Consider the following 14,700-nt stretch of genomic DNA (forward strand, 5'->3'; position numbering starts at 1 on the left):
CTTATATTTTTATTACTCCAAACAAGTTTCCATACGCAGAATTTTATTGTCATCTCAATGTACAACTGAACAATGTTACATTTAAAAAAAGATTTCAATGCCAAAGTGAGAACGAAAGTCAGGTGTGTGGCGGAGACGTGACGTCACATGAGCCGTTTTTAACTTTCAGCTGTCTCTGTCTCAGTGCCCTTTACTGCGATTATTTCGGTCAGACAGTGGAAATACATTTTGAATCCCAATATAATCGTTAATGGGAATAGAAGCAGTGCTAATCATAAATTTGTATTCAGGAAGTAGTGATGATGTATTTAATACATCATCGCTATAGTAAAGTGAGTGTTGTAGCCTTTAAGTACTGTGAGAGAATTGGAGGAATCCGTGGGGAATCTGTGCTTGAATTAAAATCAGAGAAAAGTTAAAAAATAAAAAATAAAAGAAGGTGGATTATGTTTTTCCCCAGTGCATATTTTCACTTTCATTTCTAAGGAAAACTGCACTGATTCCAAGCACAAATCACTTCCTAAGACATGGAATACAGTTTTATTAGAGCAAATTCAATGATAATCTTTATGAAAAAGCTACAACATGAACACTTGGCTTTCCAACGTCTTAAGTCGATATATTTATATGTATGTACATTTTGCCTTGTAATGGCATGCTACAAGGACATGACCCTTTAAGTATCGAAAACAACAGAGACGGAGAACCCAAAGAACGGCAATTCACTCTTCTCTCTCCGTCTAACACGGTCCTGACGAAAAAAAAAAAAGTCAAAGCACAATCTTATACAAATTCAAATAAAACCAAAACAGTTAGGAGTTGAGGAGGGAGCTGTGGTAGGTTTCAGGTTCCGCTGGCTAAACTAAAACACACTGTATAATGATGATGTGATGCCACCGCCACCATGACAATATAGCTCCCCTTTGGGTTGGTTTGTTTTCTCAGAGCCAAAGGCCACAAATCTGACCAGGGAAATAGGAATTCAAAAAGTGAATGACAGGTTAAGCTGCCATAGTTTTGATCATGGGAGTGAGAATGGTAGTGGGGCAGGTCTAACATATCGATTTGAATCACCTGTAATATATGACAAGTACAAAACATCCTGACATCTTAGAGAGGTCGCCTTCATTCACCTGCAGGAGCAGGTATAAACCCTTTACACAGACAAATTAAACCCTTCACGATATTCTCACAACAGGCAGCAATTGAAGAAGATAAGAGGGGTGGTGGGGTTTAAAAGCGCTGATGAAGCTTCTTGGACGCTACCTTGTGAGCAAAATAAATAAGAGCTTGAACCCACTGAGGGGTAGGGTGGAGAGAGGACTCGGATGAAAATGTAAACCAGGTTATTGCGGAGTAGACAAGGGATACTCCAGAGTTCGCTCGTGACCCCATCCTCATCTCAGAGGAGCGAAAATTCATGTCCTGATACGAGAGACGGCGCCCATCTCCCCTCCATCCAAAGAGTCCGCCGCTTTAAACGCGCAGAATCTCCAGGCAGTTGTTGTAGCAGATGGCGATCCAGTCCGGCTGGGTTGAGGCCCACTGCACGTTGTTGATCTCGCCTTCGGCGGTGTAGGCCAGGATGGGATCCTCGATGGCCCTCGGCATCTGCTGGATGTCCCAGATCAGGGCCTGGTGGTCGTCAGCTGTAGAAAAGGGAATTGACAGGTGAGACAGTTACCCATTTAGACTTTTATGTTACAAACACTGCAACAACAAAACTTTGGAAACTTAGAGACAGTGGGGGAAAAAAAAAAAAAAATTTTAAAGGCAGTCCGGTTTCGCAAAAATCACCATGAAAATCCCATCACTTCCCAAGCATGGGTGGCACGCGCTCAGATGCAGTCTCATGAAAGTTTAATTGGTTACCTGCGGTGCAGATGTGACACGATGAGTGGGGAGCCCAGGCAATGCCGTTCACACAGGCGCGATGGTTGTTGAGCCGGGCCACGGGTGTGCAGGGCACACGCACATCCAGGATGACCACCTGTCATGCACAGAGAAGATCTGGTCAGACCGACTACAAGGCCAGTGAAAACCCAACATCTGCCATTAATGCCATCTAAAGTCCTAGTCTGGGTATTTTTAATCTGAAATGAGATTGATTTGGAGGGGGGAAAAAGTCATCTCATCCAAGCATTGCATGTGGGAAAGGTAGGGCAGGCCTGCAAACAATGGTATTTAATTGGATCTAAACCACAGGAAACTAAATTTGTTAAGAGTTCTGCGGGTTGGAAACACTACAATGTTCCACAGTTGAAAAATGGCTTTGTGATTATAGTTGCAAAGTCAGAGGTGTCAACCATCAGCTGCGGCAAAGCTGCATCTGACAGGAAAAACAAACCAGGGATTTGCCTCCACTAAGGATAGAGATGAAGGTGATGAGGGTGAGAGGGTGATGCAGACATGGTCCAGGTGTGGATCACCGCGCCAATATATTTCAGCAAAACGAGGATGAAGAAAAGGAAATGCAGACCGACCTCCATGCCATCCATGGCCATGGTGGCCAGGTAGTTGGGATCCTGTTTGTTCCAGCAGAGGCGGAGGAGCGGGTGGTGCTGCGGGTCTTCATAGATGATGGTGCTGTGCTCCAGGTGCCGGAGGTCAAACATGCGGACGGAGCCGTCAGCCCCCACGGATGCAAACATGTCCCGTCCACCACCAGCGCGACTGAATGCAATGTCGTACACCTGCCGGAAAAGAAGCCCAGGTGTGTTAAGACGCTTCCCGGTGACGTAGGAAGGATGGACAACTGTCTGAAGCGATTTCATCCCTGCGGACGACTAACCTCTTTGTCATGGGCAATTAGCTGTGTCTTCACATGACCCGACACCAGGTTGACTCGCCCCAACACCTGACCAGTCTCCAGCCCCCAAATGGTGCAGGTGGTGTCGATGCTGGAGGTGCCTGAAGAATTCAACACGTGAAAAATTGGTCACGACCAGTCGGCTTAAAAGAGCAAGGTGACAACTTCAATCGGCTCCCGCTCACCGAGCAAATTCGGATCGACTTCATTCCAGTCGAAGGAGGTGAGGGGGGCGCAGAAGTCGGAGTTCTTGTTGTTGTTCAGTAAACATTCCAGACGTGTCTCTGTATCGCTGACCTGCCAGAGAAAACCAAAGGAAGTCGGTGGTGAGTAGCGTGTGTGGGCCGAGGTGGAGAATACACTGATACACCAATGTTTCATTTTTAAAGTAATTTCCTGCTGCCACATTCCAACGTAGAAATTGCTACCTACCCTCCAGATGCGCAGGTAATCCCCGCTGGTGGCCAGGAGGTCCGGATAAACACCCTTGGTGTCCGGGATCCACATGATCTTGGTCGTCGGGTAAGGGTGATCGAAGGTGTTCCTGCAGACGAACTCCGAACTCTCCTCCTCCAGACCCACCAACTGAACCTGAGCCAGGGTGACAACATCGACCGTTACTTCCATTCCACGATTCATGTGACTCACATGAGGCGAATATGCATGTTGTTAAACAGGGTAGAAGTCGGGTCAACACGGATCGGAGCCCCAGTCCTCGTCCCCGGAACCGACTGTCACTGTTCTATCCGAAGATAGAAATAAAACACTTGTTTTAACGTTTCGCTCACGCGCCACATCATTAGCATTAGCATCAGCACGCTAGCGTTGCTATCTTTAGCGCTCGCTGACGAAGGGTCTAAAATACGCACCTTGTTGTTATATTCCTCCACGAAGCTCCCGAGGGCCAGCCGAAAACGTTTATCCGGCCGGACGCTCCAGTTCATCGCATAGACCGTCCATGGCGCCTCGTATTTGTAGATTTCTTTTCTTTTGCCGTGGAGCGACATCCTGGCCAACTGATGCTAACACGCTAGCGTTAGCTAACTACCAAATAAGTCGCCTCGCAAGGAAACCGCCAACAGTTAGTTAAATTTGCAAAAGCAAAGATGAATCGGCGTGGAGACAATCAACATCTGATCGACTAAATCCTGCTCTAGAGCTGAATTGTTGTCACTTCACTTAACAAAGAGTGGCATCGCTCGTAAAGACATACAGCTCTGTCAAGTGAAACCGATTTACAGTAACTTCCGCTAAATAATTTTCAATGTAAAACACTTGTTCGTAGCAGCGGTGGCTTTTAAAATTCAAATTATGCCCAGAAACCTTGACATCATCTTGAAAAAAGGGAACCGAGCCTTAAAACGCACATGAAAAACGCCTGTGTCTGTGACGTGAGTGAAGTCTTTGTGTTGACAGAAAAATATTGAGCAACAACTCTATTAAGACAAATTATTTTTTATTGCAGTATAAGAATTACTGTTACGAGTGATAGTAATTTATCTTTATATGGTCCTAATGTTGTTCAGCTTGTGATTTTTGCTGTAAAAGTAATATAATTCAATACTGAAGTGGTGATTTGAGTTCTAATTTAAAATTAAGTGATTATTAACTCGACCTGAGAGACATATGTCACGATTGATTACTCAATCTTCCTCTTCATGAATGGCATTTCCCTACACTTTCTATCAGTTCCCCATGTTGGCTGTGACACTTTTTACTCTTATCGCATTAGTAATGTCCTGTCTGAAGCAGCCAGCTCGTAGAAGAGCAGATCCATACACCCCCAGAGCTTATTCAGTCGACTGATACAATCATTGTCGGAGTAAAAATAAAATGACGCTTTCAGATCCAGACCTTGCAAACAAAAGTTTTTACAGACTAGACTCTCGGTGTGACAGAGTATTCACAGATTTCTAATGTCAGATCCGCATTCCTTCACTGCCCAACATCTCATGATATTTATGATTTTCCCATCTATTATGTACACATTTAAATTGAGTTTCTCCATGTTCCAGCCTTTCATTGTTTTAGATGACCTCCACCGACCTTTCAGGTGGTCCCACCCTTTCCTCTCTGAATTGACTTTGTCTGACAACCCAATCTATCTCTTATCACATCTCTTCATTTACATTTGTGTGACTTGAGGGCAACGGGTAGATGAAACGTTCACTTGTCGCCGAGATCACTTCGAGATCTTGGTCGTTACCAGTGTCAGTTCCGATGTTCGAGTGCTTTTAGCAGCTTTTATTGTGAAATTCAATGGATCCATAACAGAAAGTACTGTAACTCCTTATGGTCGCTAGATGGCAGTCAACTTCAACCTGCCCGCTAAAGTAAGAATTTAGTTTTTAGGCCAAACGGAGAATATTTCTCGGATGATAAAATCAATGTTGGAGTAAAAATAAAATAACACTTTCAGTTAATATTATTATGACGTGCGTTTTTTTAATTTTTAATGTATCAATTTGATATTCCATTACTGTAATGTCAAAGATAGTTTCAATGATAACAATAAGAGCATACTTTAGAGGTTTTTAATGTTATCTTTGTGAAATTGTATTAGAAAAAAATAGGTTATTAAACAATGGGGCTAGAGCGAGTAACCCATGACACAAAGAAAGACTGCCGATAAAGGTGTGTGTGTGTGTGTGTGTGTGTGTGTGTGTGTGTGTGTGTGTGTGTGTGTGTGTGTGTGTGTGTCCTGCGGCCACAAGAGGGCAGTCGAGGGATGAACGCCGCAGACGCAGAACCACAGCTTCTCGGCATTTCCGGCAAAAACTTCGAAATAAAACGTCAGGCGTTCAGGTTGTCACGCCGGTTTCCTCTCGTGGACATGAGGCGTGGTGCTTTTGCTTTGAAGGGCTGGGATTGCGGAGCCAGCTTCAGGAGTAGGCGTCGTATCGGGATACGTCTGGCAGCTTGAACTCGGTTAGGGTTTCGTTTACTGACACAGTGACGACCCAGGTTCGTTTCTATCGGTTCTCGTTTGATGAGAAGACGAGTCGTGGGCGGAACTTCTTTCGAGGGCGAACGGGCCGCTTACGACTAATGTGGGTTACTGGTCGGAAGCTGCCATGCTAGTTAGCCACCGATAGCATGCTAATGCCTGAACTAGCTAGCTAATGATAAAGTGAAGGTAGCGCGGTGGGGGGGGATGGGTCGACTCGGTGACACGATTACAATCAGAGGGGGGGTCAATCTCAATGTCATACAAATACTTCGCAATAGTTTCTTCGCGAAATGAAATAGTACTGAGGCAAGTATCTATGAAGTATTTTAGTGCGTGTCAACAAGCACGTCGGTTCAGTGATTAGGCTAAATTGGGCTCAGCCCAGTTTAGGCAAACTGAAGTACTATGGTGTTAATATGTGTGTCTGTGGGGTCCGTATTTAAAACAGTGCTTCAAACAGTAACTATTTACCACGCAGTACTTTTTACTGTTTTCCAGTCTGGTTCGGTCCCGGGAGATGGGGATGGGGAGTTGTTCCCGGAGGGGTTCGTCACTTGAGCTTGCGGCCGGGTTACCAGACGACTTGGCGCGTCTCAACGGGACGTTTAACTCGTGTGGTCCTGTCAATCATCAGTTCTCATTTACTAGTACCTTGTGAACGACACGCCTTACGATTACTACAGAAATACTCTAATCCATCTGTAATTGCGCTTTTAAGCTGTCTAGTTAATTTACTTTGACATCAAAATCTTACGAAGGGAAAATCCTGCCGAAATGCTGTTACTGAGATTTGTCAAGCTACAAACAAGGTCCCAAGCCATTAACTTCTATTTAAAGACTTCAAATAACAAATTAAAATGTAATCTACATATGGAGAGTGAAATTTTGATGTTTAAATTTCAGTGATACCTTTTTTTTTAAATTGCAATATTAGCGTCATATACTTTTCAACAAAATCTGTATCAGCTGTTATATAACCCCCCTCATTTCCTAAAAAAAAAAAACTTCAAAGATCGTTTGCTTCGGTTTAAGGGTTGCTAATATTAATATATATCAAATAATACAAACAACCATCAGGGAAGGACATCTCCCAAGATGTAAATATGATATCTCGTGAATTATCACACTAAGTCGTAGGTTGCTTTTGCTGCTTGTTATTGAAAGGTAGCAAGTTAATGTATAAATGAAGCATCTAATGTTTATTACACTGTGAATCTGCATCCACTTAGATTCTCATTCGCCGTATGATCGGCCCTTCTACTCCATTGTTCTGGTGCAGATCCCACTATGCGAAGTATTTACTTCGTCCTCGTTCCCACCCTGTTGCTCCTCCTGGCCGTGCCGATTTCCGGGGGGCACTACAGTGACGACTTTGACGATGGCGAGGACCTGGCCGACTTCGACGACAATGACTTTGCGGAATTTGAGGACATGAGTGATGACACGGCAGCGGAGGCAGAGACTGCCCCGCCGCCACGGATCAACCCCTCCTCGCAGCCCGAAGAAGAGGAGGAAGATGAGGACGAGGCCACTGTGGAGCTGGAGGATGGCCAGGATGGTTTTGAGGATTCAGACACACAGGTATGATGCTTTCATTTAATTGCACTTTTTAATTCTTTTTTTTTTTTTTTTTTACCTGTTTCTTATAATATCTCCCTCTCTGAGATCTGAGGATGCAAAGCTTATTCAGTCTAATGGGCCCCACAGGATCAAGACATTTACAGCAAATATGACCAGGAGGAGTTTGAAGGGATTGGTGACGTGGAGAAGCCAGGCCACTCCATGAAGGACCCCCTGATAATCCACACGGTAAGTCAGGCTTAATGCTGAAATCTTCTCAGAGTACTTTCCACGCCCCCTGTCTTCTGTGGAGCATGAATTGTAAAGGCTCTGACCTTGAGCCAGCTGTCTTTGTCATGCAGATATCTTTTCTTCCCTGGTACAAAGTTAGGGGTGAACTCTAAATCTATATATGTTTATATAGTCTTAGAAGACAGACGGGAGGGTCTCGGGATGCTTGCTTCACCCACAGACCACCAGCCTCTATAACTAATCCTGGGCGGAAACGCACAGAAAGGGTCAACTGAGTAACCCTCTGTTGCTGAACCAGCCCCTTTGGCTTCCACATAGAGGCACCAGACATCAGCTATGCTTCAGTGGAAACGCCAACCAGAGCTGTGATGGCACAGTCTGTTCCTTTTGACTGGCCGTCAGTGTTGAAGGGACGTCTCTAAACTACTTCCCTTTATTTTCACACTGAAAACTCCATATGCAGCTCGTTGCCTTGTGCTTAGCATAACTTTGTTAGCGCTGGCTATCACACTGACAGACTCTGGTTTACGTTCAACTAATGGGGAGATTATTGTGTGCATCGCTGTGTTTTCCATCCAGAACTCAGCACTGGTTGCTTCCTATGCAAACGTGGTATGGTTGAAGCTGTCAGTCAACTTTTAATTCCTTTGGTTGATAATTAAATCTGCCCTGTGTGCCAGCAAGATTTCACTTCACAAACACTGGCCACAAACATTAAGTCTTGGTTGCCTTTATTTTCAGTCAGCTAACATTCCTCTCTGTCGAAGCACTAAACTCTGCATACAGCAGGTTTTATTCACGTTCATTAGAAATGCTGACGATCAAAACTGTCTGTGAAAGTCATAAGATTGTCATCTTATGACTTTCACATCTCATCAAAAGTCATCTCTTCCAAAGATGAATGTAAATGTTTTGTCAGACATACAGAGGGGTCCTTGACTGTCAGAATTTTGTGCGAGGTAATACGATTTTTGCCCTAAGACAGGACTCAAGCTAACACAGTGGTAAAATCCCAGAATCTGGTGCTAGAGATACTGGGGCAAGTGAGTCTGGAGAGGCGAATGGAAACAAAGCTGTCTTCCTTGTATAGCGCCGCTTGATAATTCGTCCGGTCTGCCTGCTAACTAGTTGTCGCATAAAATTTGTTTTAAAATTGTCAATGGCATACATTTGAATGATAGAACAAGAGTATCTTAAAAAAATGTATGGAATATGGCAATGTAATTACGGAACGCAATAGTTCAAGGATATCATAAACAGAGGACTGGCTGTATAGACCTTTTCGCGATTTGATCAGATGTCATTGTGTCGAAATCGTCTTGACACACTGACTGTTTTCTCCCGGCAGGTTCCTGCACATCTGCAGAACAGTTGGGAGAGCTACTATATGGAGATCCTCATGGTGACGGGCCTGCTGGCCTACATAATGAACTATATCATCGGCAAGAACAAGAATAGTCGCCTGGCTCATGCCTGGTTCAATTCTCACCGGGAGCTTTTGGAGAGCAACTTTGCACTAGTTGGTGAGTTCCTCCTTGACCTGCTTTCTCCATCACAGTGATAAAGAGGCTTGTCTATCCCCTTGGGTCCCAGTCACATGGTCTAAATGCAAATTGTGTGCTAAATGTCTGGTGCACGCAGGTGATGACGGCACCAGCAAGGAGGCGGTGAGCACGGGGAAGCTGAATCAGGAGAACGAACACATCTACAACCTGTGGTGCTCCGGCCGGGTGTGCTGCGAGGGCATGCTGATCCAGCTGAAGGTGAGGCCTGGGTGTTCACAGGCAGGTGTGTCGGCAGGGCCCACCTCCTTAAAGTAATTCCACCAGTTTTCTCAATCCCAGGCAGACCATCTGGTTGTCTTATTTTAGTGTCAGTATCAGACTCCAAACACCACATGAAGATGAGAGCAAGTCATTTACCAATCTAGTATATGTAACTAGTTTAGTTTGCGCTTTCAGCAGCTTTGCCCTCTGGCAGGCCTCCCCTCTGTTTACTGTGATGTGGTTTGTGCTACATGTGAAGTCACATCTCCCGTCTTGTGATCCTCCAGTTCCTGAAGAGGCAGGACCTGCTCAACGTTCTGGCCAGGATGATGAGGCCCGCCTGTGACCAGGTGGTACGTATCAGCGCTTTGGACAAGTTGGGGGTCCAGACAGCTGCCTTGGAGCCTGCAGATGTCGCCACTGTCTCACCAGTTTCCATGTGTCTGTGCAGCAAATCAAAGTGACTCTGAACGACGAGGACATGGACACGTTTGTGTTTGCCGTCGGCACCAGGAAGGCCATGATCCGCCTCCAGAAGGAGATGCAGGACTTGGTAAATACCGCCCGTCCTCTTTCTGTTACGTTTCAATGCACTGATGCGACATCTTGGCCGGTCTGGTTCCTGCTGTCTGCAGAATCATGGGACTGAGTCTAAGTGCAGATGACTTATTTCTGGCTTACAGCAATAGTTTTTGGTTTTTTTTTCTCTCTCCCTCCTAAAATCCCCAAGTCAAAGGAATTGTTTTCATCACTCTTGATAGTCCCTGATTGTTGATAATCTCCTGGAAAGATCTGAAAAAAGCCAAGAATATCAAATAACAAAAGTGTAATGTAATCCGAGGGAAATAAATTGTGATATTTTCGAGCCAAGACACAGATTTTCTTTGATCTGATTTTTTTTTTTTTTTTGGACGTTCCCAACCATGGACTTCTGTCTTTCTGCAGAGTGAGTTCTGCGGTGACAAGCCAAAGTCCGGTGCCAAGTTTGGGCTACCAGACTCTTTGACTATCCTGAGTGAGATGGGCGAGGTCACGGATGGCGTGATGGACAACAAGGTGAAGCTGGGTGTTCTACGCCATCATGAGAATAAACCGCTCTGTACCAAATAGGTTCTAACTGGATGATCCTCTCCCTTTTTTCATCTTTTACTTTCTTCATTTTCCTTAGATGGTACATTATATCACCAACCACGCCGACAAGATCGAGTCCATCCATTTTTCGGACCAATTTTCTGGTCCAAAAGTTATGCAAGAGTGGGTGTGGAGTCTCTTAACATCCAAACATCGAACGAATCTTGGTTTCCTCTCCGTTTTAATCACCCTGTTTTCGTTTCCAGGGAGGGCCAGCCCCTGAAGCTGCCGGAGACCAAGAAGACATTGCTGTTTACATTTAATGGTGAGAATTTTGTCTCTTCTTGTTTGCTCGAATCTCTTGTCCTCCTCTATGTTAGATGTCAAACCGGCATCTGTGTCTGTAGTGCCTGGCATGGGCAACACTTCCCCCAAAGACATGGACGCTCTGCTGCCTCTCATGAACATGGTGATCTACAGCGTGGATAAGGTCAAAAAGCTCCGTCTCAACAGAGAGGTAGGCGAGAACCCGGCTCCTCGCGGCGCCACTTTGGCTGTCGCTCTGTAGAGTTTCAAAGTCAATATTAAAGTGGGACTGTGAGTCTCTTTTTTTTTTTTTTCTTTTTTCAATCTCTAGGGCAAACAGAAAGCAGACAGGAACCGGGCTCGCGTCGAGGAGAATTTCCTTAAGCAGACTCACGCCCAGCGCCAGGAGGCCGCCCAGACACGCCGCGAGGAGAAGAAGCGCGCCGAGAAGGAGAGGATCATGAACGAGGAGGATCCCGAGAGGCAGCGCCGTCTGGAGGTCTCATGCAAGATCTCACGTTGAGATGTTTCTTACATTCTGACTTTCTCCCCAGGAGCTCTGTAGTGTTGCTTAGCAGTTCATAAGCTAAGTAGCTAGTAGTGTTATTTGCATGCTTGATGTTGAGACTCTGCTAGCAACTCAAGTATGCTATTGCAAACATTGACCTTTGGTCTCCGATGGCTTTCCAGGAGGCAGCTCAGCGGCGCGAGCAGAAGAAGATCGAGAAGAAGCAGATGAAGATGAAGCAGATCAAAGTGAAGGCCATGTGAGGAGCGCCACCGGGGGGGATGACGGAGTTTCGGAAACCGTGCCCAGCTCAGTCTCCACGGCTCCTCACGTCTCGGTCCGTAGCGCTAGTCCGGCGTTACCACACCCCTCCAGATGTTTTTGATCAACTGTCTGTAGCCCCCTGGCTCCATTCGGTGCGGATTAACCTCAGTGATCTGGTCAACGCCCCACGCTGAATGGGATGCCCCTCCCGCCGTCAGCCACCACAGATCTGCCGTCACTCCATATCACACTTTTTAAAGATTTTTTTTATTTTTGTTTCGCCAATTTTCACTCAAAACAAATCAAATGTTTGAAAGCTTGTAAAGATTTATGAGAACACACTAACTAAACAGTAATGCAGAGCCACTTTTTAAAAGTAATGGAAACATTGCTGTGTTTTCTGGGTGGAAATAAATTTGCAGTTACATAATCTTAAATGATACTGTAAAACATTTTAAATTATCTCAGCTGTCAGGTCAGTATCTTGGAGGCTGTTTCTTATAAATATCTGGGCAAACAATAAAACGCACTGGAGGCTGTTGGAGGAAACTGTGTGGTGTGTTGCAGATTATAGATTTTGACTGACGAGCCGGTTGATGATCAATACAGAATATGGTGGTTCATGATGCACAGAGTGGTGTTGGGCTGAAACTGCTATGCCATAGCAGGGCCCAGAGCAGCCAAGGCTTGGCGCTAAAATTAACTTTGCATTTGCGTTCGCAGTTTGTGAACCAGATTTGGTCACAACAGAGCGGCCGCTCTGAGGATGGCATTCTCATATCTGGACAACATCAATATCTGTCTTGAAACTTTAAAAGTGATTCTTAGAATGTCCCACAAACCACCAAAATATCCAAGTTTTAATTGCAAAGCTGTTGAATTCCCATTCAAATGTCAGCGACAACTTAATGTGAAAACCAGAAGCTCTTTTTTTTTTTTTCATTCTGAACCTTCAACTCAGCCAGGTATTAAGTATAGACTTCTGAAAGCTAGCAGTTGGCAGAAAACCTCTCAACATTGTCACTTTTCCTGTAGCGCCACCATCTGGTCTGTTTCAAACCCTGCCTGGGCTGGCAGGCTTCAGATCTCAGCCTAAGTGAGATTCAGTAGCAGGTTGTCCAGCTGAGATGTTAATATGTAACATTTTATTTCCCATTTTGTCTGTGGTGATTTTTGATATTTTTGAGTTTTCTTTTATGAGAATGCTACCATTAAGAGGAACTGAGCGAGAAAAGACCAAAAAACTGTCCGGTACTTGTTGCATGTGCAAAGAAAAACAAATATGTCTCCCGTAATCAAAACTGAAGTTACTTGGAATTATTCATGAGCTTGTTCTCACCACAAATTGCAGCACTTTGTCAAAACAAGCCAGATTATTTATAATGTGCTTGATGTTTGGGTTAAACTTCCTTAAATTTCACCTTCAGAATGCCTGCCCTTTCCAGATCTCTTTCCTCAGGGTTTCAGCCAAGGAAACCAAAATGACTGTTGGATAAATTCAAAGTGATTATTAGTGTTTTAAAAGTATTTATCTCAGTGAAGACCAGAGGAGAGGCACAAGATGACCTCTTGGCTTCTTTATAATCTGCACAGGAAACATCACCCCATTTCCTCCAGACCCTTGACCCTGTGCCTTAGGGGGGCAAAGGCTGCTGAGAGGACGGTTGAACTGCTGCCTGCCCTGACCTTGAAGGGATTTCTCCAAACATCCCTTGTAGGATTGACTCAGGTTTGGTTTTCACTCAGCTGTTCTCTGTCCCAGCATGTACAGTGGGGGAAATTAGTATTTAGTCAGCCACCAATTTTGCAGGTTCTCCGATTGAAAAAGATGAGAGGCCTGTAATTTTCATCAAAGATACACCTGTGAGAGACAGAATTGGGAGGAAAGAGTCCAGGAAATCTAATTGTAGGATTTTTAATTGGTAAATTCCTTAGTAAAATAAGTATTTGGTCCTAAACAAGCAAGATTTCTGTCTCTCACAGCCCTGTAACTTTTTCTCTAAGAGGATCCTCTGTCCTCCACACGTTACCTGTATTAATGGCACCTAATTGAACTGGTTATCAGTATAGAAGACACCTGTCCACAACCTCAAACAGTCACATGTCAAACTCCACTATGGCCAAGCCTAAAGAGCTGTCAAAGGACACCAGAACAAAAATTGTAGACCTGCACCAGGCTGGGAAGACTGAATCAGCAATAGGTAAGCAGCTTGGTGTGAAGAAATCAACTGTGGGAGCAATTATTAGAAAATGGAAGACATACAAGACCGCTGATAATCTCCCTCGATCTGGGGCTCCACACAAGATCTCACCCCGTGGGGTCAAAATGAACACAAGAATGGTGAGCAAAAATCCGAGAGCCACACGGGGGGACCTAGTGAATGACCTGCAGAGAGCTGGGACCAAAGTAACAAAGGCTACCATCAGTAACACACTACGCTGCCAGGGACTCAAATCCTGCAGTGCCAGACGTGTCCATGCCTGTCTGAAGTTTGACAGAGAGCATTTGGATGATCCAGAAGAGGATTGGGAGAATGTCCTATGGTCAGATGAAACCAAAACAGAACTTTTAGGTAAAAACTCAACTTGTTGAGTTGGGAGGAGAACCAATACTTCGCATCCAAATAACACCATTTCTAATGTGAGGCATCGGGGTGGTGACATCGTGCTTTGGGGCGATTTTTCTGCAAAGGGACCAGATCGACTGATCCGTGTAAAGGAAAGAATGACCAGGGCTATGTATTGCGACATTTTGAGTGAAAAGGGCATTGAAGATGAAACGTTGATGGATCTTTCAGCATGACAATGATCCCGAACACACCGCCAAGGCAAAGAAGGAGTGGCTTCGTAAGAACCATTTCTAGGTCCTGGAGTGGCCTAGCCAGTCTCCAGATCTCAACCCCATAGAAAATCTTTGGAGTGAGTTGGAAATGTGTATTGCCCAGCAACAGCCCCAAAACATCACTGCTCTAGAGGAGATCTGCAGGGAGGAATGGGACAAAATACCAGCAAGAGTGTGTGAAACGCTGGTGAAGACTCACAGGAACCATTTGACCTCTGTCATTGTCAACAAAGTATTGAGATGAATGTTTGTTATTGACCAAATACTTATTTTCCACCATAATTTGCAAATAAATTCTTTAAAAATCAGACAATGTGCTTTTCTGGATTTTTTTTTCCCTCATTCTCTCTCTGTTGTAGTGTACCTGTGATT

General features: G+C 44.7%; 2 protein-coding genes across 4 annotated transcripts; one reads left to right on the plus strand and one right to left on the minus strand.

Moving 5' to 3' along the window:
- Positions 1-26: 26 nt before the first annotated feature.
- On the minus strand, positions 27-4,058 carry dcaf7 (ddb1 and cul4 associated factor 7). Its single transcript, XM_086175928.1, has 7 exons — positions 3,679-4,058; positions 3,242-3,400; positions 2,995-3,106; positions 2,792-2,910; positions 2,484-2,693; positions 1,873-1,990; positions 27-1,649 (listed from the first exon to the last, which is right to left on the minus strand). The coding sequence occupies exons 1-7, from the start codon at positions 3,814-3,816 to the stop codon at positions 1,477-1,479; spliced, it is 1,029 nt and encodes a 342-aa protein (XP_086032054.1). The 5' UTR covers positions 3,817-4,058; the 3' UTR covers positions 27-1,476.
- Positions 4,059-5,636: 1,578 nt separating this feature from the next.
- Positions 5,637-12,035, plus strand: ccdc47 (coiled-coil domain containing 47). 3 transcript variants are annotated; one of them, XM_086175506.1, is made up of 13 exons: positions 5,637-5,773; positions 7,039-7,340; positions 7,467-7,568; positions 8,920-9,094; positions 9,213-9,334; positions 9,625-9,690; positions 9,789-9,890; positions 10,283-10,393; positions 10,506-10,591; positions 10,675-10,733; positions 10,816-10,925; positions 11,046-11,213; positions 11,405-12,035. In XM_086175506.1, the coding sequence occupies exons 2-13, from the start codon at positions 7,047-7,049 to the stop codon at positions 11,483-11,485; spliced, it is 1,476 nt and encodes a 491-aa protein (XP_086031632.1). In that variant the 5' UTR covers positions 5,637-5,773; positions 7,039-7,046; the 3' UTR covers positions 11,486-12,035. The 3 variants fall into 3 exon arrangements, with proteins under 3 accessions (XP_086031632.1, XP_086031635.1, XP_086031633.1); XM_086175509.1 differs by having other exon boundaries at positions 5,663-5,773; positions 6,989-7,340; XM_086175507.1 differs by having other exon boundaries at positions 5,721-5,859.
- The last annotated feature ends 2,665 nt before the right edge of the window (positions 12,036-14,700 follow it).

Source organism: Fistularia commersonii, chromosome 28 (assembly GCF_037954325.1).
Source record: "Fistularia commersonii isolate RoL2024-O1a breed Wild chromosome 28, RoL_Fcom_v1.0, whole genome shotgun sequence".
Lineage (NCBI taxonomy): Eukaryota > Metazoa > Chordata > Actinopteri > Syngnathiformes > Fistulariidae > Fistularia > Fistularia commersonii.